We start from the raw sequence: 27,138 nt of genomic DNA, 5'->3' as shown, positions 1-27,138 counted from the left end.
TCTCTAGCTCCTGTTATGGTGGGGAAGAAGAGCCTGGGGTGTCCATCCTCAAACTTACAAAGACAAATCGAGCCCTTTAGATGATCCATGATCATCTCCACTTCAAAAACAAAGTTAATAGTCTGATCTGTCCATCTGTTCACCTTTAAAAGGCTTATCATTTGCTCTTTGGAGTTTGTATTGTCTAAATCAAGTTTGGGCATTCCTGGTCCTGAAGGGTCACTGTCCAGGACCAGGAATGCCCACCCCAAGTCTAAATGAAGCTTACCCCAGGTGAACGGTGCGAATGTGCCGCTGGATCCCTGAGGATGTGCTGAGGACTTTATCACAGTTCTTCCACAGACACTTGAACATCACCTTCATGGAGTTCTGTAACAAACAAACAAACACAACTAGATTAGTATTTCCAAAATATAATGTCAGTGCTTGCGAGGCAGTGAATCATACGGGCTGAACATTTTCAAACATAAATGGTAAGTTTTGATGTTTGTTTACACAATGATGTTTTGGGGTCCTGAAAAGGCAAACTTTTAGAGACGGGTTTCAATATGCACGTTTTTGAAATTGATGACTTGCCGCTTTTTTGTAAACTATGTAAACGCAAATCTGTGATAATGGTGACATCATACGCATGTGATAATTCAGTTTATAGGCATGCATCAATATAACCACCAAACCAACAATGGTGGGCTACAGGACTGTGTTTGTGCTGCTTAAGATACTGAGTTTTTTAACGCGTCTACAAAATTTTGCCGCTTTATAGTCAAGGTCACTTTTAGTAATAAACCTAACCCATTGTTCATTTAAACAAAAATGTTTGATGCTTTTGCCATCTTGATTGTTTGTGTATATTGCTCTGTAGAAGCATGCATATGTGCACAGTGTTTCTTTACAAAAAACATTGCTGTCTACTGGCCTGGCACACATAATGTAGTGTTTTTAGTCTTCTTCACAGATCCGTATAAACGTGGATCTTTTTGACAGCTTTGTCGTGTATGTAAAAATGCCCAAAAATCAAAAGGAAAAACTTTTCCCCTTTTTTCGACATTGCTGTCGTGTTAAAGTTGCCATATATATGCATATAGAGACAGAGCGCAGCGCGTCATAACCTGAAAACCACGCCCACCGGGGGGGGGAAAGCAATCCAACCGTCTCCATTGACTTTGTATTGCGAGAAGCCGCCTCCTTGTCATTTCTGGTTTATAACAAAAAACTGAATAATGCCTAAAAGGTGCTGTGTGACAATATGTACAGCTAACAAGCCAAAGAAACCAGAAATAAGTTTTTATAAGCTGTCGAGCCGTAAAACCCAGTCTTTAAGGAGAATAAAGTGGATCGCCGACTACGTTTCCCCCTAGTGGACGCAGTTTTACTAATAGGAGTACTATGAAAAGTTGCCTGTTTCCATTTCTGTGTTTAAACGCTCGTTTTTTGAAGTCGACAGCTTTCTTTTTTTTTTTTTTTTGGCGTGTTAGATGTACACCTTGTCACACAGCAGCTTTTAGGTATTATTCTGTTTTTAAGTTTAATCTGTAAATAAGTTTTTATAAGCTGTCGACCCCAAAAAACGAGCGCTTAAAGACACAAACATGGATACAGGCAACTTTTCATAGTACTTCTATAAGTAAAACTGTGTCCACTAGGGGGAAACGTAGTCGGCGATCCACTTTATTCTCCTTAAAGACTGTGTTTTACGGCTCGACAACTTATAAAAACTTATTTCTGGGTTCTTTGGCTTGTTAGCTGTACATATTGTCACACAGCAGCTTTTAGGCATTATTCTGTTTTTTGTTATAAGCCAGAAATGACGAGGCGTCAGCCTCCCGCAACACAAAGTCAATGGAGACGGTTGGATTGCGTTCCCCCCCGGTGGGCGTGGTTTTCAAATTTGCATAACTGCGCTCTGTCTCTATGTGAATGGTTTAGGTGGGTGTGGGAGATGCATTTAGCAGTTTACGTAAAAATTTTGTATCGTTTCACCGTTTCTTCCAAATGGATCCGGTGTTTTCAGTGCCCGGTTGCATGAAAGTCCTTAAGCTAAGAAATTCCTTAAATATAAGGTTAAGGGTGCCCTTAATAAAAAATGGGTTGCAAGAAAAACCCTTAAGTGAACCTTAAGGCTGTCAATAAGTATTTACCCTTAAATGCTAAAGTATTACCTTAAGTTCTGCTATGCGTTGCTACAAAGTCCTTAAGTCACATTTTCCCTTAAAAACTTAAGGGACTATAACAGGTCCCTTAACGTCACAAACGATGGCTGATTTTATGGTTATTTAAGAAAATGAAGTACCAACGCGCATTTCTAACGATCGAAATAATCCCTAGAGAAAAAGATGCGCATTTATTAGGAGAATAGCGGTTTGATCGTCCGTCAATCTAAAGTGTTTCCATTTTGAATTACTTTGAGGTTTTATACACGCGGCACTTTACAGTCTGTTATTTGCGATGTTTCATTGTACACAAATCCGCCGTCTGTTGAGCTGCGTGCGTTGATTTGTTACCGCTGTGAGATTTTGTAACCATAGCAACCGCGTCTCCGCTGCCGTGTTTTGGCAGAGACTACCGTAAAATCCTTAGTATAAATACTTAGGTAAGGGTGACAGTTAAGACCTTTGTTGCAACGCTCTTAAATAAATCCCTTACCTCAGAGATTTTTTCTCCCTCAGGGAAACCCTCACTTAAGGAGTTTCATGCAACCGGGCACAAGGCCTAAAACTGGTATTTTAATAAAAATCGTTATAAATCTGATCACGACATCCTTGCGGGTTCGTCTGTACAGCCAATCCGTATTTTTTTGATACAATGATGTCATCACCCCACATCTCGACCCTAGTCAGACACCGCTACATCACGCAACAACAACAACAATGGCGACTACATGCTTGTGTAGGTAGTGATCCTATTAGCTTTACTAAAGCGATATCTTCTGCTCCTTTGCTACTACGGTGAGCAACAAATGATTATGAACAACTACAAGGTTTATGCACATGCTCCAAGTCTTCTTCTATGTTTTTAGTAAATCTCTTTGGAAGAATTACAGCGCCACATAACGGTCTCATTACCACCTTGGTGTGCATTATTTTCTTATAATTCAATGGCCTGTCGTCAATTATTCCTTACATAAATACTAAATGTTCTTTAAAAAGCCATTCTTTCTTTCTTTGTAGGGTATTATTGCATCTAGTTCGTGCATTTTAATTCACAGAATTCATAAAAAATATGTTTTTTTCCCCAAAAAACCTGTATCCGATATATATTTATATATTTTATCACATCTTTAAGAATACCTGTATACCTCATCTTAACTCATCAATTAAGAGAAAACGCTTCCCTGCCAATGTCAAGTTTTTACGACAATCCATTTTTCTGTTATTATCCATTAGGTGGCGCTCTTACCCAACTTATAAAACACTAAAGCATCCAAATCCAAAAACAGTAAAAACTTTTTGTTTGTTTTGATCTGTGTATATGTTTTGATCATCTTTCTGAATCTGAGTCATTTATAAAAATGCAATTATCATGAAGTGACGTGATTATGTGACGTGAACATCATTGCAGCTTTTGCAAGTTTCCGCAGTTTTTGCAGTCACAAAAAAATCTGCGTTTTTCTGGAAGGACTGTTTAATGCATTAATAATAAATGCATTTTCTGTGAATTTATATTTCAAGTTTTGACTGCAAATTTCTCATCCATAATGCCGGAATTGCTTATATGCAGTATTTACAGTCGAGGTCGATAACAACAGGGGTTTCAAAAACCTTGTGTGTACAAGCTGAAGAAATTCCCTCCGGCCCACTTTTGCTCCACAGGCACCAAAGAGTTTGACTGCTGTGATGAAACAACTATTACACAAGCTAATGATGCTTGCTGTCAGGTAAGAGTGTTTGTCTCATGTCGGAGATTGACACCACCAGTGAGGTATTCATGTTATCTGTGTTGCTCCACCAAACAGTGTTTCTGTAACTCTTCAGTTTCCCCTTTTTCTCTTTAATATCCTCTAATATGCTTTAATGATGCACTTTTACATCTGATTAAAACAATAATCCTTCTCTAATTACAGATTTTTTTTAAAAGTAAATACTGTATAGTTTATAAACAAATGGTAAATACAGCTGACCTTCGTTTAAAGGACAAGTTGGGTATTTTACACTTAAAGCCCTGTTTTCAGATTGTTTATGATGAAATAGAACGGTTTTGACTGAAATTTGGACATATGCGGCTGCCCCGAGAATTTTCGGGTGTTTGTTGTTTCACCTCCCACCTCTACAATGGGTGTATAGGTGCACTGGAACAATCCTTCCTAAAATGCATAGAACTTTCGTTTACAAAGACGTGAAACTCAGCGAGTGGTCAGGGGTGTTCACTGATATGCTCACACAAAAATCGCTGCAAAAGATGCTTTCTAACAGGTGTTTTAGCATTCGTTGTAAACTTGTGGACCTATTTTTCCAAACGCCTCACACCCGTATATTCTTCCGTTGAGAGCTTAAATAATAGACACTCCAGCCAAGTTGGTGGCGATAATCCACCTTTGCCAATACCAAGAATAGAAACAAAGTTCCCGGCGCGGAGTAATACCGTACCTCACAGCACATCTAATACAAGTCAATGGAGTTGGACAAAAACTATGATAAAACAGCTGTTGGAATGCGTATTTTACAGCGATTTTGTGTGAGCATATTAGTGAACACCCCTGACCACTCGGTGAGTTTCACGCTTTGTAAACGCAAGATTAATGCATTTTAGGAATGATTGTTCCTGTGCACCTATAGAGCCATTATAGAGGTGGGAGGTGATACAAGAAACACCCGAAAATTCTCGGAGCAGCCGCATATGTCCAAATTTCAGTCAAAACTGTTCTATTTCATCATAAACAATCTGAAAACAGGGCTTTAAGTGTAAAATACCGAACATGTCCTTTAAGTACTGTAAGCGATGTGAGCAATTTCAATTAACACAATATATAAAAATATCCTAGTTTATACTGGAAACATGACTATAATGATCAAACAATAACATATATGCATTTGGCGGATGGGTCAATGACGTGACGTTAAATATATTTTGTGCTTGTAAAGTTCAATCAAATGTAAAAGTGTTAAAATTTCAAAATAAATGTGCAGATTACTTGCATACATTCTATTTTTTGAGGACCAAGTCTAAAATGTCTGGTTTTATTTCATTTTGAAAGAATATTTGGGGGGTAATTGCAAAAATGTCAATGTTTTGTAACCGGTCTGTGTCAAATTGGTGTAACTAGTACTTTTTTAAATGAAAATATAAATATATTCATAAAAAAGGTGGAATAAAATATAATCATCTAGTTTAGTGTAATATGATTTATTTTACATAAAGTTCTACATCATTTGTCAAAGATTATTTATAAAACAGAGCTGTTTTCAGCATATGGCAGGACAAATATTACAAAATGCATAAAAATTTACATTTAGAAATAACTAATAAAATTATATTTTAATTTTTTTTGATGATTACACTTACATGCCATCGAGGTGGATAAAATATAAAATATTTATCATTCTTTGGCGCAATTGCCGGTTACACCATTCGACATTTTCACATCCATTTAGTCTTAACTTTCATAAAAATGGTGCAAATGTAATTTTTATTGCATAAAATTAACATAAATACACTATGTGCATTGAAATTAACCCGAGGCAAAGAAAGTTTATTTTATTTAACTTTCTCATCTTGTCAAACCGTTTTTGTCACTGACCCGGATTTATATAAAGTTACATGCAGTGCAGCAAAACTATACATTTTTATCAGTGTAGGAATCAAACCAATGACCATTACACTGCTTTATCATTATCAATATTACCATCATAATTGTCTTCATCATTTCTCAGGTAGAAATTGAATCTGTGAGAAAAAACGAGAGCATTAACTATGTAACTACAACACGCCCGGGCCTGTTTGTTGCCATCAATACAGTGAATGAGTAGGTGTGTGTCTGCATACACATGCACACACGCACGCACACACACACAAAACAAGAAACACTCGCATTAACCCATACCAGACATTTTCATTAAAGCAAATATTTTCCATCAGGTCCTGGTCTGATGAGTAAGACGTGATGACAGAACTGTAATTTATGGGTGAATTATTTCTTTTAGAAGAAGCCGCTGAGTTCAGGAAGTGAATTTGCCTTTATGAATGAAACAACCAGCTTTTTTGAGTTACCATTTCACCCAGCTCTTCAACATTTGGCTTAGATCAGTTCAAAAAAACATTATTTCTTTTCTTTTTGTCTTTATGCTTTTAAGTGTTTTGTTATTGGCTATAGCAGGACACACAGACATGCAGGAAAGCCTCTGGTGAGCTAAAATAATATAAGAGGTATCAATCCAACAATGTTTGTAGCTAATATAAAGGGGGAAAAAAAATCACAAAAAATATTGAATATTCCCAAATGAGCACCTTTTGCAAATGGTTTTATGCAAAGCTACTTACAGTGCATTCAATCTATACATTTCTTTTATTAGCATGTGTGTTTCCTGGGATCAAACCCATCACCTAACACAGTGCTTCTCAATTATTTTCTGGCACGCCCCCCCCCCCCCCCCAGGAAGAGGTAAACATTTCGTGCCCCCCCAACTCTCCGCCGCGAATGTAAATACTATAATTTGTCTATAAAATTACACATGTGCAAACCCTTGTATCCTTATTAATATAGAGAAAACCAAAAAAGAAAACAAAAAAAAGAAATATCGATCAACTTACAACAAAGAATAACTTTATTAATATTGTTTTTTAGTCTGTAACAGAAAAGACTTAAAATGCATCAATTTGCCTGAAATAAAAAAATCAATCCTTATTTATAATATTTATTAAGTATAATATTTTTTTTAAATTTGTTACTGAAAAATTAAATTAAATATAATCAATAAATAATAATAAAAAACACAAGCGGCTTATCAGCGTGATTGGGGTGTAATGTCTTTAAAAATCACTTCCTGAAAAAGTATTTTCCCCGGGGTCTCGCGCGCCCCCCCTGGTGTCGCTTTGAGCCCCCCCTGGGGGTCCCGCCCCACTATTTGAGAAGCACTGACCTAACACAACGCTCTAAATGTTAACTCTTTCACCGCCATTGACGAGATATCTCGTCAATTAAGAGAAAACACTTCCCCGCCAATGACGAGATTTTCCGTCTTTCCGCAATACCACTATTATCCACCCGGTGGCACCCTTCCACAACTTTTTAAACCCGGAGGTATTGCCCTATGGCAAGCAGGTGCATGTCCGTGTCTGTTTTAAAGATCGCTCTGAATGGGATCTCTATGAAAAGTCCGTCACAAAAATGGAATTATCTCTGCTTTTTGCTCAAAATTTGGTGTTTTTGCAGAAACCTACCCATATTCAAAAGCTGATTACAAAAGAACTACTGAAGATAGGATGAAACATTTTTTTTTTGTTTGAAAGCAGAGGGTCTGTTCTTTCATTTGAAATATTGGATGTTTATATATTTAAAGAAGAACATTTTCTGGAAGGCATTAAACTTTGGTGAAAATCATGAAAAACGCTGGCGCTGGCTGGCAACTTTTTTTTTTTAAATGCTGGCGGTGAAAGAGTTAATATTTTGTGTATTTGGTTTAATGCACTGTGTTTACGTGGTTTATGGTTCAAAACATGCATTATTTCCCACATACATTGTTGCTTCTCTATGCCTCGCCTTTCTGAAACACGTCGATTTGTACAAAGCTCATCTTTCTTAAAAGTGTGGTGTGCTCCGATTGGCCAGCTATCCAGTGCATCCAGTGATTGGCCGAATTCCTGGCCCAATAAGTGTGTGAGAGTTGCGATAACTTTAATTTATTGTAAGTGTCTAGAGTGTTGGGGAAAGTTACTTTTAAAAGTAATGCATTACAATATGAAGTTACTCCCCAAAAAAGTAACTAATTGCAATACTTACTTTAGTTTTAGTTACTTTTCTTGGAAACTTTTGCGTTACTTTTTCTAACTTGGCTGAGGCTGGATCTCTTTAAGGCCTTTCAGGGGGTTTTTATGACTGAGAAGTTCTTATAGCATATTTCCATCGCAAAAATGTCAAGATCTGCCCTGCCATCTCGGTTTCTGCTTCAAACTGTTCCCGCTCAGGAGCGCACACAGTTTAATTCACTACATTATTATTATTTTTTTAATCCAATTAATTAAACTGAAAAGAATGTAACTTTTTTACTTTAAAAAATGTAACTGAAATATTAATGTGTACATTTATAAAGTAATGCGTTACTTTATTTGCTACTTTGTGTGTTGCATGCTAAGAGTACCCAAATAAGACCAATCAGAGGGGGCCTTACTAAGTTGGTCTTATATTGTTATACTATATGATAAAAAACCATAAGTGTCCTTTAGGACGGTTTCCAAAACTAAATTACAACTCTGTCTACATTCTTATTTTTGTACTTTCTATTTTTAAATCCTATTTTGCAAAACTTACTTCCCCATTCATTGGAGTTGCAAAATCAGTGTATTGGGAAATATTCCTTTTTAAAGAAAAGTCTGAATAAATATGTTTTACTTTTTTCTTCTGACAGATATTGTAGACCTCATCACAAGATCCATGTATAAGGTATCACATGAACCATGTGTACTACTGTGTGAATAGGATTGGCTAAATTAAATCCATTACGAAAATCCCTCCCTCCAAACACACATCCCAATCCACCACAGCACAAACATACACAAACACACAGTCAGGCATATATGGTTTACAGGGACAAATCTATTAGACACAATGGATTGTATACTGTACAAACTGTATATTCTATTCCCCTAACCTACCCCAGTACCTAACCCCAACCATCACAAAATGATTATCTATGAGCATATCTACGAAAAAGTAGCTTTTAATGTTTTTAAGCAGTATAGTTTACGGGGATACTTCAGAGATATAGCATTATAAACATGTCATTATACATTATTCATGTCCCCGTAAACCGCATATACCAACACACACTCAAACTGTTCCAAAACAAGGTGAACAGAAGGAGGACTAATGGCTTCCTGATATTGAAACCACATTCATGATCTGGAGTGACTCCAGATCATGCTTACGAGAAACAGACGAGGGGCAAAGAAAAAAGAGAAAGCAAACAATCCATCACTTTCTGAAGCGAGGGGACAGGACTAATGTTTTTAACAGAGCTCTAAAGTTACTGAGTATGTGTTTCTGACTTGTTAAACTCTCTGTATGTGTAACCGTATAGTTACAGAATAATGTTTGTATGAGTCCACAAACAACAGAAGGGTGTCTACAACAGAAATGGTTTGCTTGTATTATGTTTGCAGCAGAGTAGTTCAAATCTGTACTTGCAATGCTAACTAATTTATTACCAACTTACTACTGGCCCCACCAAACAGATGATCAATTTTATTTTATTATAGCTATACATTTTTATAAGCACCAAAAACATATTTATACCTTTTAGTATTCATTGTTTTCTTTTCAATAGTCTAATATCTTGATGGTTATAAACTTCACTACACCTTACAAAAAAGTGCATTATTTGTTTTTAATTAAGTTTAACCAACAAACTAGAATGAGTAAATGTACTTAGATATTGTAAGTGTGTTAAAACTAATTTTTTTTACTTTTTTTTTTACATTATTTTAAAATTAATTACATTTTAATCCAGTCTAATATTTTAAAATTTAATTCATAGTTATAATGGGACACCTTAATGGTTATGAACTCCACTACACCTTAAAAAAATATTGTCTGGATGTTAGATAGTTAGATGTACACAACAAATTGTGTTAAAACTAAAGATAAATTATGTTGAATACTCAGAAAAATTAAGATTTTCAAATGTTTTTTCACAATATTGTAAAACTGATTTAATTTTAAACCAGTCTAAGGGCCTTTTTTACACCTGGTCACTTCATGTGTTTTCTTTGATCGGATAGCTATCTGATTTTATAAAAGCATTGCATTTACATTCGGTCATATAAATGTGTCTTGGCTGAACGGATATCAATTCGATCTTCTACTCCTGCGCAAAATGCAAATGCACTATTCACTATTGGAAGTGACATGCTTACGTTTGGGAGGAGTAAAGCGCTGTGGCTTCAATCTGAAATGCGCCCCAGAACAATTCCCGAAGTAGTTTAAGTTATCGGATTTAAATCCGTCATGAAAACGATTCGAGGGGGGATGGGGGGCATTTACACTTGGTCTTTCTATGATTGGATAGCTATTCAATCAGAGAAAACACATAAAGTGACCAAGGGCAAAAAGGCTCTAATATCTGAAAATGTACATAATATTATTATTATTTAGTTATAATTGGACACCATGGCAATTATGAACTTCACTAGCGGCATTGTGTTAAACACAATATACATTTATTTATACATTTCAACTCATACTAAGTGATGCTTCCAAAATTATTATAAGTCACTCTGACAATTTAATTTGTTTTTTATTTAAAGGGGACATTTTACAAGACTTTTTAAGATGTCAAATCTTTGATGTCCCCAGAGTACATATGTGAAGATTTAGCTCAAAATTACATCTAGATATTTTATTATAACATGTTAAAATTGACACTTTGTAGGTCTTAGCAAAAATGTGCAGTTTTTGGGGTGTGCCTTTAAAATGCAAATGAGCTGATCTCTGTACTAAATGGCAGTGCTGTGGTTGGATAGTGCAGATTAAGGGTGGTATTATCCCCATCTGACATTACAAGGGGAACAAAATTTCAATGACTATTTTGACTTTTGATTTCTTCACATGCTTGCACTAAATTGCTGGGTTGATATTTTTCACATTTTCTAGGTTGATGGAAGCACTGGGGACCAGGGATGCGCTGGTTGATCCAAAATGAGCGGGTGCCTGCGGTCCCGAGCCATCCAACAATATTTTTAATGATATTCGGGTCACAGTCGGTCGGGTTGTTTGAAATAAAGATGCCAATTAAACCTTTGTAATTTATATAGTTTACAATAATATAAAGAACACCCTATAGCAACTAGTTCCTACGTCTATGGCCCAATGATGCTACGATGAGCATTTACTACTTTTAAAAAGTGCGGGCCAGGAAGCAGGTAGGGTACAAGAGTTGCGGATGGGTTAGTTGAAAATGTCGGTCGGGTTGTTTATACATTGACCCGCGCATCACTGCTGGGGACCAAAGTATAGCACTTAAACGTGGAAAAAGTCAGATTTTCATGATATGTCGCCTTTAATAAAACCTCATATGTGTTTCTGGTTAAATATTGTTACATTGTAAATGTTTAATTTGGCAGTATTTGCAAAGCAACGTTTAATAAATCACAGAAAGCCATGGCATGAAAACATATCAATAAATAAAAACGGTTACATTCATAATCACCATCCCAACAGGACAAGTGACAAATCAACCCTCTTACACTGGCCCCAGGCAAAATGTCTCCAATAAAATCTTAAGATTCAAAATATCTATATCACTTTCAAATAAAATGTTATAATGTTTCTGATAAACTCAAGAAGTTTACTTTGTTTATTTCAAGGCAGTGACCCATTGTGACTCATGCCCTACCTTTCGTTTCCGGGGGATGGGGTCCTCAAACAGGAAGTGTGTACTCTCAGTTTCCTCAATGTTGTCATCACTCTGAGAAAGCAGGAAGCTCTTTCCGGCATCATTGGAAAGAGGTGGGGATGGGGTGGAGGGCACTGATTGGTCACTAGCGTCCCAGCTCCAGTTTCCACTGGTGGAGCTGCTGTAGCTGGCCGACAGGCTTTCCTTCCAGCCTTTAGCTGCCAGCTCTACACCTGAACATAAAAGACAGGCATAAGAAACGAAAACATCTCAGACTTTTAGTACACACTATTATCATATTAATTGCTAAATAATAGAAAAATAAATTTCACAACAACTTATAATACATAAATATGTCAAGAGACTGTAAAATATATAATCCATTTCTATTGTCTATCAAAGATTGCATCATACATACAGTGCATGAATCTTATTTACCAATACTGTATTGTAAACAAACCGTTTTGAGTCAAATCTCATTGGTTCTCATTAATTTGTGAATAGTTGTAATGTGTGGGTTTCATAACAGGACATGCTAGAACCAATTAGATTTAAAGTTATAGATCACCCACCATGTTGAATCGCTCAGATCCACATACGCAAAAAATTAATTTCTATGGCCAAAAATATGTTTAAATATATGTTAAATACATTTTATAGAAAGTAAACAAGAGCAAAAGTTTACATTTAGGCATTTAGCAGGAGCTTTTATCCAAAGCTATATAATATAAAATATATATATAAATATATATATATCATATATTAACATATATTTCAACAAACAAATACATTTCTAATTGCACAACCCTACAGTAAAAATATATATTTTTCCTAGTCAAAATATAAAAGTTTGTATAAAATGTATAAAGTATTAAACGTATAAGCTTGTATAAAATATCAAATCAAATCAAATTTATAAAGCACAGTAAAAACAACAGTAGTTGACCACTGTAAAAATATATTTAATTTTAATCTTTTATTTTAGTTTGTAACATACAAAGTTTTTCTTTAAATGTGATGTGAATATTAGGAAGCCCCTAAGGGGACATGGGGCAAAAATTAAATAAAGTTTAGTTTCGCGTGAAACTTTCGCTTTCACGTGCGCGCACGAAAGTTTCACGTGCGCACGCGAAACTAAACTTTGAAAAAAATTCTGCACATGAAGGTTTTGCGTGAGCACATGAAACTAACCTTTAGATTTTTTTACTCCAAAGTAACTAGGGGCTCGGTAGAATATAAATGCTTTAAAATATATTTATTTTTAAACATATATTTCAAAATACAAAAATCCGTGTCCAAAAAAATCCAAAAAATATATGGGTAAGAAATACATTTTTGTAAACATATTTCAGCACATATTATTGGCCATTTTCTGTATATTTTGAAATATATTTAAAATTGCTTAAAAAAAAAAATCACATTTTAATTTCACTGATTATGCTCAAAATGTCAATCGTTTTCTCTCATAAGCTTCCTCTGTTTTGCTTCATAAAACATTTATGAACCCACTGGATTACTGTAATGATGGATGTACATTTGGAGCTTTACCATGTTGAGTACCATGTAAGAAGATGATGTTCAAGGCATTTTAATTTAAAATTGTTTGTGTAAAGGAACTAAAGGAAGTGATGTACACCTGGGATGGAATGACAGTGAGTAAATTATGAGATGTCCTTAAAAGTACATAAAATATAAAGAATAAATACAAAGCAATAAAAAACACTGTAAACAAAGACTTAAGATATACCATACATCTATATGTGAAAGCTGAGCTACACAAAAACAACCCCAGACACACAAACTTAAACAGCTACATGCCTTACTGTAGCTTAAAGACATGCCACACATCCTTGAGCAATGATACTTGCTGACCTCGTACCACCTTAAACCAGCCAAAGACTGCCATTTCATGACCCCTGACATCATAGGATAAGGGTCTAGGTTTTTTTGAACGTGTGTACACTTGCAAATTAGCGCATGCTTTTCAATCACAATGAACTGCAGTAAACTTACAGCACCAAACCCCCAGGAGCAACAGCAAGGACACAAACTTGAAATGAATTCGGGTAGAGTTTTCTTATGCTGCGTTTACACCAACCGTGTTTCAGCGGTCAAAATTGTGTCTTCCGCGCCTAGTTTGCCGCTTGAACAGTTTCAATGCATTCGCGTGTCTAGAGCGAAGTAGACGCGTGGAAAAAGCAAGCATTTGACGCGCATCAGAGGCAAAATCCGCTTCTTGTGGAAGGGGCAAGTGCTATGCGTTTGTCTGTTTGCAAGATGACTGATGTTGATTGTGTATTTATCGAGAGAGTTACCGGTTTGTATTTGGTAACCTTACTATAGGGAGAAAATAAACGGCGCGGGTCAATAAACGTCACATGACTCAAAACTGAAATGTGTATTACAACTTACCAGGTTGCCCAAAGTCCTCACTGACACTCGTCCAAGCGGGTCCTTTTTATTCCTGTCTCTATAGAAATAAGAACTTTTGTCGTATAGCTCTGGGTGACTGCTTATGGACAATATCAAGCGTTCCTTCATGTTGAATGAGTGACTCCGGGCGGGGCTGCCGCCACAGCAGCAACAGGCTCCTGATTGGTTAACGCGGCGCGAAATTTCGGCAAAGTTAAAATTTTTCAACTCGGGCGTCAGCTGCAAATTTGCGTCAAACGCAAAATGCACAAAAAGCACCATTCACGCGTACCGCGCCAGGCGCTCAATTCGCACGAACTAGACGCGCGAATAAGTTTCGCCGCCGTGCCAAACGCCTCATACGCACTGCGAGACCTCCAGATGCGTATAAACGCGCCTTCACATAGACTTAACATTGAAATCAGAGGCTTCATGCCTCTGCCACGACTGGTGTAAACGCAGCATTAGACTTTATGAGATGATATTCCCGTAATGTACACCTACATCAATTACTAAAGAATAACAATAATGACGGCAATTAAGTTTCCATAATAGGTAACACAAATGTCTGTCGAGCTTAAGGCAGGACTGTGCTTCCCAGCATGCACCTCGCCAAATAAATCATCTCTGTGAAACTATGTACCATGATAAGAAGACAGCATGAACTCATTGTAAAATTGGTATACATGTAAAAGTTTGCATGCAACAAATGCAGTTACTTTATATTTCCAATCTGGGCCAATCGTTAATCTGACTGAATCACTGCCGCGTCTTACATGACCTCAACTCTACCCTGGAGTAACATGGTTTAGGGGTTAAGTGCCTGGCTGAAGGGGACAATAGTGATTGGGAATAAGCGCCATCTATGTGGTGTTGAGGGGCTAAACTTACTCAAGAGACTACAGCCATTATGTTAACAGCATATGTGCACCACTACTAAAATATTACCATCTCTCACCAATATCCCTCACCAATAAGTTTTTACCTTCCCCATTCTAAGCCTTAAAATTATGTTTTTTGTTATAAACTCAAGTCATTAAATAAAGTTATATTTTGAAGTATAAATATTTCTAAATAAAGCACATTTTTACCCAACAAAATAATCTTGTCTTAATTTTACAAAATGTAAGTCAGTAATTTCCTGGGAGAGTAATTTGCAGACAGTAGCAATGTTATAAATAGGGCTGTGACGGTGGCAGTATTTTACAGATGCAATGGTAATGCACCAATAGTTTGGACACATGCTAGTATGCACGCATTGATGCATATAGGCTTATATATAATGCATAGATACATTTCATAATATAAAACTGTAAATGTGGATCAGATATATACGTTTCTTAACAAACGTGCACGGTCATAGGCGCTGATTTCTTTTTCCGCCGGTGGGTGCTCGTCACAATGTCAAGCAATGCTTAGGTTACTTAGCAACGGCAGATGCTCTCGAGCGCCCAAATGCTTTGAAAAGAAGAGGAAACCGGCGCAGTCACATTTTCTGTGTGGTTTTAGGTGCGAAATGTAAAGCAAACAAGGATATGTGCTTGGCCATTTTGGTGGGTGCTCGAGCTGAGGGATTGGCACCTATGTGTGTGTTTATTGTAGCACTTCCATCTGTAAAACACGTGAGGAGCCTTATTAGGGTTAAAATGTTTCCAGCCGTGCTGAAAACTAATTATTATGGTGTACTAGTAGCTCAGATTGATATTGGGTGTGTCTCAATCAACTCCCTTGTTCAGTAGTCAGGGCACTGATCAGGGAGTCGGCCATTTTAAGGGCTGTCTCAATCGCAAAATCCTTCCTGTGCACTGGAACGTTCGTTCCCTAAAAATTCCCACAATGCAACGCAAAAACCAGTGAGCATTGATGGTCCCTATGTTCCCTTACCGGAAATCACGTGACCTTTTCTGAAGCTCCCCAACCGAATATCACGTGATCCAACTCAATAAACTTCATGAAATGTGACAGAACTTTTATTAAGACAAACTTTTTTAAGTTTTAAATATAAACACATTACCACACAACAATCTACTACTCAATATTTAAAACAATAATATTTATTTAAAATAGTAAAAATATATATATATATATATATATATATATATATATATTTAAAATTTAATTATATTCCTCCAATCTATGCACGGATATAATGACAGCGTTTTTCACAATGTACTGTTTAAAATTAAGTCAGAGATGTTGGTTTTGCCGGTTGTTGATGAGTAACAGCTGTGAGTGATCACAACGCGCTTAAGCAGCCACGTGACAGAAAAATAATTGAACAGTGTCCCAATGTCAAGTGAGCTAGAGTCCTTACCAGTGTCCGAACCCGTGTACACTATATACTGATTCACGACCATTATTTCGCAACCTTGATTGACCAAGAGAGAATATCTTGCCTCATTTTCTGCCCCCAAGCCAGCGGGTCATCACTGATATCAGGTGCCTCCCCTTGCAAATAGCGCACTAACTCTGAGTCTTCTGGCCGTTTGCATTCACACAAACTTGAAGACTTTATATTTGTCATAGTTTGTGAAGTGCGGTGATTATGAAAACCTTCACAGCCCTAGTTATAAAACATAAAAGTTTATTAAATACACACAATAACACACACAAAACAAGCTTTCCCGCTATATCCTAGATTAAACTGTGTATTAAACTAGAAGGGGTTGGCTAATGCAAAACTGGGTATTCCGTGTGGTTACTATGGCATTTCTTGGGTATGCTGGGTGGTGGCAAGGACTTTGCTAAGATGGCAGTTGGATGCTACAACATTCCCAGGGTGTTTTGAGACCACTTTGAAAATCTCATTTAAATCGGTAGTAAACAAAAAGTTAAAGGAACAGTATGTAGGATTGTGGCCAAACTGGTACTGCAATCACAAAACTTGTGGCTAAAACTGGTACTGCAATCACACTACTGGTGGCCAATACACAAAATAACAACATAAACATAAGTTGAGGGCTGCAACTCCACTTTTTAAATGAGAATATCCTGGCCAGACCACTGTTGTCAGTGATATAAGTATTTGAAATGAAAATGATTTCTTAATGTCTAGTAACATATCAGGGCCATTTTGTGAATAATTGATATACATTTCTTACATACTGTTCCTTTAAAAGTGTAAAATAAAAAACTCCTAACGTAAAGTGAAGCAGGCACATCAACTCCTCTTTACAAAAGATCAAATTTCTATGCCTCTGTTAAAGCAAAAACAAAACTTAAAATTGTGAAACTGAAATTGGTCAGGAAAGGGTGGACAATTGTGAAGAATTACACTGTTTTTGATTCCAGAAACACTCAAAAACGTTAAGTAAACTTTGGGGAAATGCTTCAAAAAGTAGAACATGGCTACTTTAAATGCGCACAATAACAACACAGAACATAAAAATAAATGTTAAAGTTTTCCAATGTTAAAATACTGTGCTGTCCCAAATATAAGACGACCCTAAAAATAAGACAGCCCTCCTACCCCTTTTCAAAGTGTACTTTTTGGAAAAATGCTTTTTGAAGATCAACTCTTGTCTTTTATGAAAAAAATGCTTTAATTTGGACTTCAAAGTGGACTTATACATTTTTTTATTTGGTTTCCCCGCATTCTTTAATACTTTGCATACCATATATAACCTGCAATCTATCTGGATTTAATAACAATTAGCCTATGCTGTCCATCTCATTGTGAAGAAACACGTAGCTTAATAATATTTCATTAAAGGGATAGTTCGTCCAAAAATGATATTAAACCCATGATGTCCGAGATGCATATGTCCATCGTTTATCAGACAAACACATTTTCAGTTATTTTAGAAAATGTTTTAGATCTTTCAGTTAATTAAATGTGAAGTTATGGGGTCCACGACCTTCAAGTCCAAAAAATGTGCATCCATCCTTCACAAAAGAAATCCAAAGGTCTCCAGGATGATAAACAAAGTCCTTCTGAGCGTAATCCGCGCGGTGTTGTTGTAGAAATATCCATATTTAAAACTTTATAAACCAAAATAACTACCTTCCAGTAGTGCCGCCATCTTAGACTCCTCTGTATTCAGTAGAGAGTATTAGCGTAGTGTACGCACTTTTCTTAGTGACGTATGACAAATTCGGAGGGCACAGAGCAGCAGCAGAGTAACCTCCGTACGCTGCGTAAGCTCTCATCCTGAATGCGGATGCGACCAAGATGGCGGCACTACCGGATGCGAGTTATTTTGGTTTATAAAGTTTTAAATGTGGATATTTCTACAAGGAAACTGCGCGGATTACCCTCAGAAGGCCTTTGTTTATCATCGTGAAGCCGTCTGGATTTATTTTGTGAAGGATGGATGCACACCCTCTGGACCTGAAGGCCGTGGACCCCATAACTTCACATTTGATTAACTGAAAGATCTAAAACATTTTCTAAAATAACTGAAAATGTCATCGTCTGAAAAATGATGGACATAGCATCTCGGACAGCTTCGGGGTGAGTAAATCATGGGTTTAATATCATTTTTGGCCGAACTATCCCTTTAATTGTAGAAGTCTGCATTACTGTAAACGACTGTAGTTTATCAGGTTGCTTCAGTCAAGGGGAACTTGTTTATGTTTATTTGGCGCCACCTACCTTTTTTTTGCGGGTATACAGTATGATTGATAGTAATCGTCTAGAGTACGAATATAAGATGACGTAGTTTATCAAGAGTCATTTTCATGAAAAAAATTATATTCGGGACAATACGATACTTTCAACTGTTAGTGCTTTGACCTTAAACCCTATTTGTATACAAAATTTAGAGCGAGTAAAGGAGTCTGACAAATAGTTTTACTGGCTGCTGTTCAACACAAACATCCTGCAATCTATCAGTTGAAAAGTAAAGACAGAGCTTGAGAGATTTGGGCGTGTCAGGACGGAACCTAACCTGAGATGCTGGGGGCGGGGTTAAGCACCAATGGGCTGGTGGACAGTGTGGTCAGGACGGTGGCGGCTAACACCTCCTTATCAGCAAGACCAGAAGGCCTCCTGTTAAAAAAGAAAGAGAGAAAGAAAGAGAGAAAACGTTTAGCAATCACTGACATCTTAAGTCCTGGATCATCTTCAACCAATTATGTCAACCACATGTTCAGCTCAGTGTCACGCTAGCACATCTGTTAGGTGGGATGCACGGCCCAGTATTCCCTCCTGCTCTCGACCGGGCAGCCAATCTCTGTTTTCCGCAGGCCGGAGCCCAAACACTCGGTTTGGCTGTGTCGTGGCTCCCTACAGTACTAAACTCATCACGAGTAATGGAAAATTCCACATCGTAATAGTGACCGAGCACAAGCGCTCAGTCTCTGGTGTATCGCCACACAGCACAGCTAGATTATTAACTCGATTTATTTGATGTGTGTCAGTGTGTGGGAGTGTTTACATGTGTTTGTAAACCAACACGAGGATTTAACATGTGCTTGAATAAAACAAGGTGTTAACTGTTTTGCCGTTTGCAGGTGAGACAGAGGAATTTCTTAATTTTGAGTTGTTTATTTACACAGCGTGTACATGATTGATTGGTGTTTAATTAGACTGCAATAAAAGAGAAAGAGAGAAAAAGAGAGGGGGAAAAGGAGAGAAATTGGGAGAACTGAGAGAGAGAATAAAATAAATAAATAATAAATAAATAAATAAAACTAAATATACAACAAAATAAAAACTAAATATAGTACAATACAAATGTACAGTTTTTGTCATGCCAATAAAGCACACTTAAACTGAAAAATTTCAATAGAGAGGGACATCTTTCAAGCTTGGATTAATGTTGATGTAAATATGACCATTTTCATTCTTAGGTTTCATTTCTTTGAACTAAATATCCTTTTAAAACAAATGTGCATTTCAAAATTTGTACCAGTATAAGGGGTTACACAGACGGTCTGGTAATAGGATTCTTCCTCCTGTCAAAAACTCCCCACCCTGAACATAGCCGCAATGATCTAAGAACAGAAAAAGACAACAATGCTAAGCTGTGTCTCTGTGTTATATAATGAAAAAATCCCACTTGCACTCCCTCGTATTCCTTCATAATTTCATGAAATATGCTCTCTCCTTCTCACACACACACACACACACACACACACACAGATGCTGGGTTTCTCCTCCCACCCCTGCCTGCTTTGGCAACCAAACCAGAGCAAACTGGTTTGGAATAGCTCTGAAAGCCAAGCCCAGAGACTTGGCAGGGCTCTCAAACTTTTTCTTTATCTGGGTCAACTTTCAGAAATTTCTCTATCTCTGCTGAAAAGAAAGAATAAAGAAAGCAAGCACTGGATGAGAAGCAGACAGACTGGAGAACATAAATAAAACATGAGCCAAATGCCTTGTTAAGCCTTAATATATGATACACAGTTGAAACTATACAGTAAAATTCCTTTTTTTGCAAGGGAATAAAAAAGAACAGGAGATCAGGTGAGGAACAAATTAGAGAAAATAAGAGAAGACTGGAAGCAGGAAAAGAGCAGAGAAACAGAGAGCAAATGGGGAGCAGGAAGTACAGCAGAACGGAAAACTGAGAAGGAGAAAAATCAAGGAAAGAAGAGTGAAGAACTGAGGGAGAGGCAGATAGCTGTGGGAGGAGCTAAGGGAGGAGCAGAGAGCTGAGGGTGGAGCAGAAAGAAGAGGAGCAAAGAGCTGAGTGAAGAGCAGAGAGAAGAGCAGCAAAGAGCTGAGTGAGGAGCAGAGAGAAGAGGAGCAAAGAGCTGAGGGAGGAGCAAAAAGAAGAGGAGCAGAGAGCTGAGGGAGGAGCAGAGAGAATAGGAACAGATAGCTGAGGGAGGAGCAAAAGCTATGGGAGGAGCAGAGAGAATAGGAGCAGGGAGCTGACGGAGGAGCAGAGAGAATAGGAGCAGGGAGCTGACGGAGGATCAAAAAGAACAGAAGCAGAGAGCTGAGGGAGGAGCAGAAAGCTGTTGGAGGAGCAAAGAGAAGAGGAGCAGAGACCTGAGGGAGGAACAGAGAGAAAGGGAGCAGAGTGAAAAGGAGCAGAAAGAAGAGAAGCAGAGAGAAAAAGAGCAGAAAGAAGAGAAGGAGAGCTGAGGGAGGAGCAGAGAGAAGAGGAGCCAAGAGCTAAGGGAGGAGCAAAAAGAAGAGGAGCAGAGAGAAGAGGAGCAGAGAGCTGAGGAAGGAGCAGAGAGAAGAGGAGCAAAGAGCTAAAGGAGGAGCAAAAAGAAGAGGAGCAGAGAGAAGAGGAGGAGAGAGCTGAGGAAGGAGCAGAGAGAATATGAGCAGGGAGCTGACGGAGGATCAAAAAGAAGAGGAGCAGAGAGCTGACGGAGGAGCAGAAAGCTGTGGGAGGAGCAAAGAGAAGAGGAGCAGAGAGCTGAGGGTGGAGCAGAAAGCTGTGGGAGGAGCAAAGAGCTGAGCGAAGAGCAGAGAGAAGAGGAGCAGAGAGCTGAGCGAGGAGCAGAGAGAAGAGGAGCAAAGAGCTGAGGACGGAGCAGAGAGAAGAAGAGCAGAGAGCTAAGGGAGAAGCAGAGACAAGAGGAGCAGACAGCTGAGGGAGGAGCAAAAGCTATGGGAGGAGCAGAGAGAATAGGAGCAGGGAGCTGACGGAGGAGCAGAGAGAAGAGGAGCAGAGAGCTAAGGGAGAAGCAGAGAGAAGAGGAGCAGAGAGCTGAGAGGAGAAGAGCAGAGAGCTGAGGGAGGAGCAGAGAGAAGAAGAGCAGAAAGCTGAGGGAGGAGCAGAGAGAAGAGGAGCAGAGAGCTAAGGGAGAAGCAGAGAGAAGAGGAGCAGAGAGCTGAGAGGAGAAGAGCAGAGAGCTGAGGGAGGAGCAGAGAGAAGAGGAGCAAATAGCTTGGGGAGGAGCAGAGAGAAAAGGAGCAGATAGCTGAGGGAGGGAGCAGCCAGAAGAGGAGCAGAGAGCTGAAGGTGGAGCAGAGAGTAGAGGAGCAGAAAGCTGAGGGAGGAGCAGCTAGAGGAGCAGAAGAGAGCTGTAGGAGTAGCAGAGAGAAGAGGAGCAGAGAGCTGAGAGAGGAGCAGATAGAGGAGGAGCAGAGAGCTGTGGGAGGAGCAGCTAGAGGAGGAGAAGAGAGCTGTTGGAGTAGGAGAGAGAAGAGGAGCAGAGAGCTGAGAGAGGAGCAGAGAGAAAAGGGAGCAGAGAACTGAGGGAGGAGTAGAGAGAAGAGGAGCAGATAGCTGTGGGAGGAGTAGAAAGGAGAGAAGAGAAACAGACTGCTAAAAGGAATGCAGAAGAAAGGAAAAGCGATCCAAGCAGAGAAGTGCAGATGAGAAAAGCAGAGAGTACAGAAGCAGAAAGGAGAGCAGAGAAACAATCTGCTGAGGAGAGGAACAAAGAGGTGAAAAGCAGAGCAGAAGAGAAGAGCAGAAAGGAGAGTATACTGTAGAAACAGACTGCCGAAAAAAAGTGAAAATGCAGAAAACAGAGTAGAGAGGAGCAAAGAGAAAAGCAAAGAAATAAGAGTGGAGAATAATACAGAGCAAAAGAGAAGAGCAGAGCACTTATATGCACCAATATAAATAAATGTCCACCGATACTGCCAGACGTTATTCATCTGATATCTGCAGACACCGATAGTTTGGTGGTTATATTAACTTGCATTAACTAAATTCCTAAGATTCAAGTTTCTGAATGCTATTGATTCACAGAATGACAATTAATATTGAACATTAAACTAGTGGTGTTTCTTCACACTAAGGTTGCATTAACTAATCAATAAAACCAATAATGAAATTCATTGTCAACACTTTAAATATTAGATAATTTCATTATCGATTAGTTGGTCTGTGACTTCACATACTCCCCCCGCATCAATGTCGGACACCGCCTCCGCTTCATACAGTGCAAGCTGTGCGTTTATAATTAAAGTCAGGCGTTGTTTATTTAACCAGCGCAAGCTGCCTGCTCAAAGTTAGGCATGTTTTCTTTTTTTACACGAGCTGAAAGTTTTTTAGGTGCTTCTTTTTCTCACCACGCGACCAGCTTGGTTAAAAGCAAACGAATGCTGGTTAATAAAGGTTTCATTTAGTCCTTTAAAAAAAATGAGTTTGTATTTGTTTAATTGTTGTTGGGTTTTCATAAAAATAGTAACATCTGTTTTAAAGTAATTGGAAAATCAAGGTTTTTATTACTGTAACATCGCATGTATATCACTCTTATATCATAATGGATCATTTATTTTTGTTAATAACAAAACTGTTAAAAATTTCCTCCCCAGCACATCCCTCAAGATTATCGGTCGATATATCGGTGTAGGTCAACTTGCATTTAAATTCCCATGCAATTCAAAAAATGAGGTGAGTAAATACATGTGAATGTGTTTTCATCAAGACTGCTGGAGACCGCAAACACACACCCTCATACTTATGTGCACTGACAAAAATACATATGCTGTAGATACACACAAGCTATCTAAATCAGGACATAGTATAAACTTGCATTAAATTGATCCCAAGAAATTTAACCAATTATACATTTACTATTTATACAAACTAACCCACAGTCAAACCTCATTCCTTAAAGAAAACATCCCACATTTTAATATAAATATAAACTTTAAATATATTTACTTATATATTGCTGTTTATAAATCATTTTTAACTTCAAGAACACCTCCAAATGGAGGCTTTGTGAGATTTTTTGGTTAATTTTGTCTCCCAAAAACAGGTAAATAAACACACTCAAAATGATTTTAATGAATGGGTCGGGTCAGACAGACAGACAGACAGACAGACAGACAGACAGACCGACCGACAGAAAATATTCAAGCTGATTTTAAATACCAAAAATATTTGCCTAAACGTTTCCCTCCCATTCTGCTTCTCACACATCGCCTGCCTTCCTGACACTGAGCATTCCCGCTTCTCCATGGTTTTCCCGAAAAGGTTCTTATCACATTCAGCTGTATGATTCATACTTTACCATAACTCTCTCTCTCACACACACACACACACACACACACACACACACACACACACACACACACACACACACACACACACACACAATCACTGAATGTCTGGTTGGTGTGCGATTGTGAGAATGAGAAAGAGTAATAAATGGAGCTTACTGGAATCTAAAATCTGTGCTTGTGTGTAACAAAAAGTCTACAACATTTTATCCACACACCCTCCGATCTCTCCCGTCGGCTATATGCATATCTAACAAGTGGCACAATGCTACGTGACGAATTGCACACGCTTTAATATACAAAAATGTCTTTACATGTTTATTTTAATAGGCGCAATCAAGTTTTATCATGTCATAGTATTTGTTGGCAGTGCAGACATACGGAAATCGTTCACACAACAACTCCAATTAACTGCTGGAGGCGTTCTTTGCTTGACTGCAGTGTCTAACTGTCTCTGAAGCGGGTGGAGTGATCTCCAGCATCTTCACATTGCTTTGCTAACTGATGCATTGTCATTTACATTTATATTAAATTATGCATTTAGCAGACACTTTTATCCAAAGCGACTTATAGTGCATTACAAGGTAGACAGTTTTATCAGTATGTGTGTTCCCTGGGTTTGAACTCATGACCTTTTACGTTGATAACGCATTGCTTTACCACTGAGCTATATAGAAACACTTACTTGTCACTTACATTGACACAAATTGGTAACACTTACTAAAACCAATGACTCGAGATGCTTTGTCACTGATTTTTAACATATACTATATGGACCAATAGGATGACACAGTGGGCAGGGCTAAACTAAGCAGTGCAAATAGTGTATTCTAATAACATATACATTACTGTGCAAAAGTCTTAGGCTACCACCACCAGACTTGTTGTTTTAGAAGTTTTAATGTCCATCCATATTTATTTTTCAATCCATTTTATTAAGATAGAAAACAGAAAATACTGGAAATATGTAAAAAAATTTCAGGACTAAATGTCTTCTTTACCGCGGGTTCACACCAGCCGCATTTGAGGCGCATCTACCGCGTCTAGTTTGCAGCTTGAACATTTTGAGTTTACTCGCTTCATTCGCATGTAAAATTCTAGTAATCAAGACATTCACGCGGAAATTTGCATCATGGGAGGGGCTTCTGCGACTCTGCTCGCTCCCTGTAATCACGTCACTACCACAGCAAGCTCCTGATTGGTTATCGCGGCGTGTTTTTCCGCCAAAGTTCAAATTTTTGAACTTGCACGTTTGCAGAGGCAACGCTCAATTCGCGGCATTCCCGCAAACTAGACATGCGAATGAGGCGGAATCGCGTCTACCGTACAGCACTAAACACCTCATTCACGCCGCGAGACCTCCAGACGCGCATTGACTTAACATTAAAATCACTCGCGCTTGACGCCTCTACCGGGGTTGGTGTGAACGCATCATAAGACTTTTGCACAATACTGTATGACATTATATTTTACAAATAATTATACCAAATTGTGTGACATTTGATCGTCTTGTCTTATCTTAAAACTGAAAGTAAAAAAATTTTGCCCGCGAAGGTCTGCATTTGTTCAAAATTAGCAAAATAAAATATTTCAAAATCAATATTTAATGTTCCTTCCACACCTTCAGTGTAATACAAGACCCACCGCATCGGCTTATTTCTGCGATAACACCCGACTGCCTATACATTATTCCTTACATAGTATAAAACAAATATAGTTAAACTAGCAAACTGAAATCCAGGCTTAAGTCTAATATAATTCTGAAATTAAAAGCATCAAAGTGTAATTTCAATCATAAATTTCACTTTGATTTTAATCTTTGACATGACCTTACTCAGTCAATATTAAATATAGGTGATTTTTTACAGACTGTTCTTTACATGGTTTTATGTAGAAAACAGTCAAATAACAAAAATGACATTAGCTGGGTTTGTCTAAATTATACTATTTAATGTTGAATCAAAGTTGTAATAAACTCCTTGCAGATAAAAATGCCCGCAAAAGTCTACAGTCCGACTTTCTTACAGGAACTAACGTTCGGACTCCATATGCCTTAATCGAGTTTGAAAGAATGGTCAGTCTCATATTCGCAGGATCTGATGGGAAAGTTGTGTATTTGACCGCAAGTATGACTGTATGAAGAGATTTTATGTGATTCAAAAGCCTGAAACCACTAGTGAATACGTTTTCAAGACCAATTCTATTACCAGCATGACAATATGATATACGAGTGTGCTGTGTGTAACAATTGCTAAGGCTTGTGTGTGTGTGTGCAGAATAAAGCAGGTAGTGCAAAGCACAGCTATAACTCCCACGCCTGAAAGTCTCAGTCTCCGCCCTGCTGGCCCGTTCGGTGTGTCTCCGCCCCTCTAACCCAGGCCTGGCTGCACATGTTAGCTGATAGAAGCTCGAGTAAACAGAACCGGCCCTGCCTGATAGCACTCCAGAGAGCAGCTCCATTACTGACAAACACCCGCTATTGGCTGGAGGACAGCCAGCGTCTTGCAGAGAGCGAGTGAGAGAGAGAGAGCAAGTGCAAGTGAGAGAGAGAGAGAAAGAGAGAGAGAATTTTCATCTCTCCCACACTAGATCGTTGCCCTTTCCCCGAGATACTCAATTCAGTTTGGATGAAATCTCATTAAACAAAAATAAAACGTTATATAACTCACGATGCATCTGTAAATATAATATCCAGTCAAAAGTAACTTGCTATGTCACTGCTTAAGTGTTCTGCTTTGATATTTCTAGCTAAAGAGCTCACCATTTAAAGTGTCCAACCCATAAAACTATAATATTTTGCTTCCTAGATATTGCTTGGGTTATATACATGTCTATAGGGTTTATTTACCCACTTTATAGCCAGGTGAACATCACAAGACCCTTGTGCCGATGGATCGGCAACAGGGGGTTTCACACTGCATGACTTTGCCATAAGAACAATCGCGACAACTTTGTCCTGGTCCGCAAACTACGTCAACGTAACCTATGCGAGAAGTAAAAAGGAAACAATGCAAGGTCACGTGTGCAAGATCGTAACTCCTCCCCGAACTTCCAGCTGCCCTGTATGTTGCTCTCATTGGTTGCTCGAATACGTGATGTTAAACTGCAGCGTATGAGCTTAGTATAAACACTGGTGTGGAGGCTAATATAGCTTTTGTTATGCTGCGTTCACACCAGGTGTCAAGCGCGAGTGATTTCAATGTAAAGTCAATGTAAAGACGCATTTACGCACATCTCGCGGCACGAATGAGGCATTTAGCACAGAGCGGTAGGCGCAAATCTGCTTAATTTGTGCGTCTAGTTCGCACAAATGAC

General features: G+C 38.2%; 1 protein-coding gene across 4 annotated transcripts in view; it reads right to left on the bottom strand.

The window, feature by feature from the left end:
* slc2a4rg (SLC2A4 regulator) overlaps positions 1–27,138 on the bottom strand; it is an 87,950-nt gene that overhangs the window by 11,453 nt on the left and 49,359 nt on the right. For all 4 annotated transcript variants that reach the window (XM_073874979.1, XM_073874980.1, XM_073874981.1 and 1 more), the window contains exons 3-5: positions 18,845–18,945; positions 11,544–11,776; positions 269–369 (exon numbers count right to left, since the gene is read on the bottom strand). In XM_073874979.1, the coding sequence (XP_073731080.1) occupies positions 269–369; positions 11,544–11,776; positions 18,845–18,945 (435 nt within the window). The remainder of the gene's footprint in view (positions 1–268; positions 370–11,543; positions 11,777–18,844; positions 18,946–27,138) is intronic.

The sequence above is a fragment of the Misgurnus anguillicaudatus genome, chromosome 13, assembly GCF_027580225.2.
Source record: "Misgurnus anguillicaudatus chromosome 13, ASM2758022v2, whole genome shotgun sequence".
NCBI classification, from domain to species: Eukaryota; Metazoa; Chordata; class Actinopteri; order Cypriniformes; family Cobitidae; genus Misgurnus; species Misgurnus anguillicaudatus.
The sequence above is the reverse complement of the archived record's forward strand: the minus strand, read 5'-3'. Positions and strand labels throughout refer to the sequence as shown.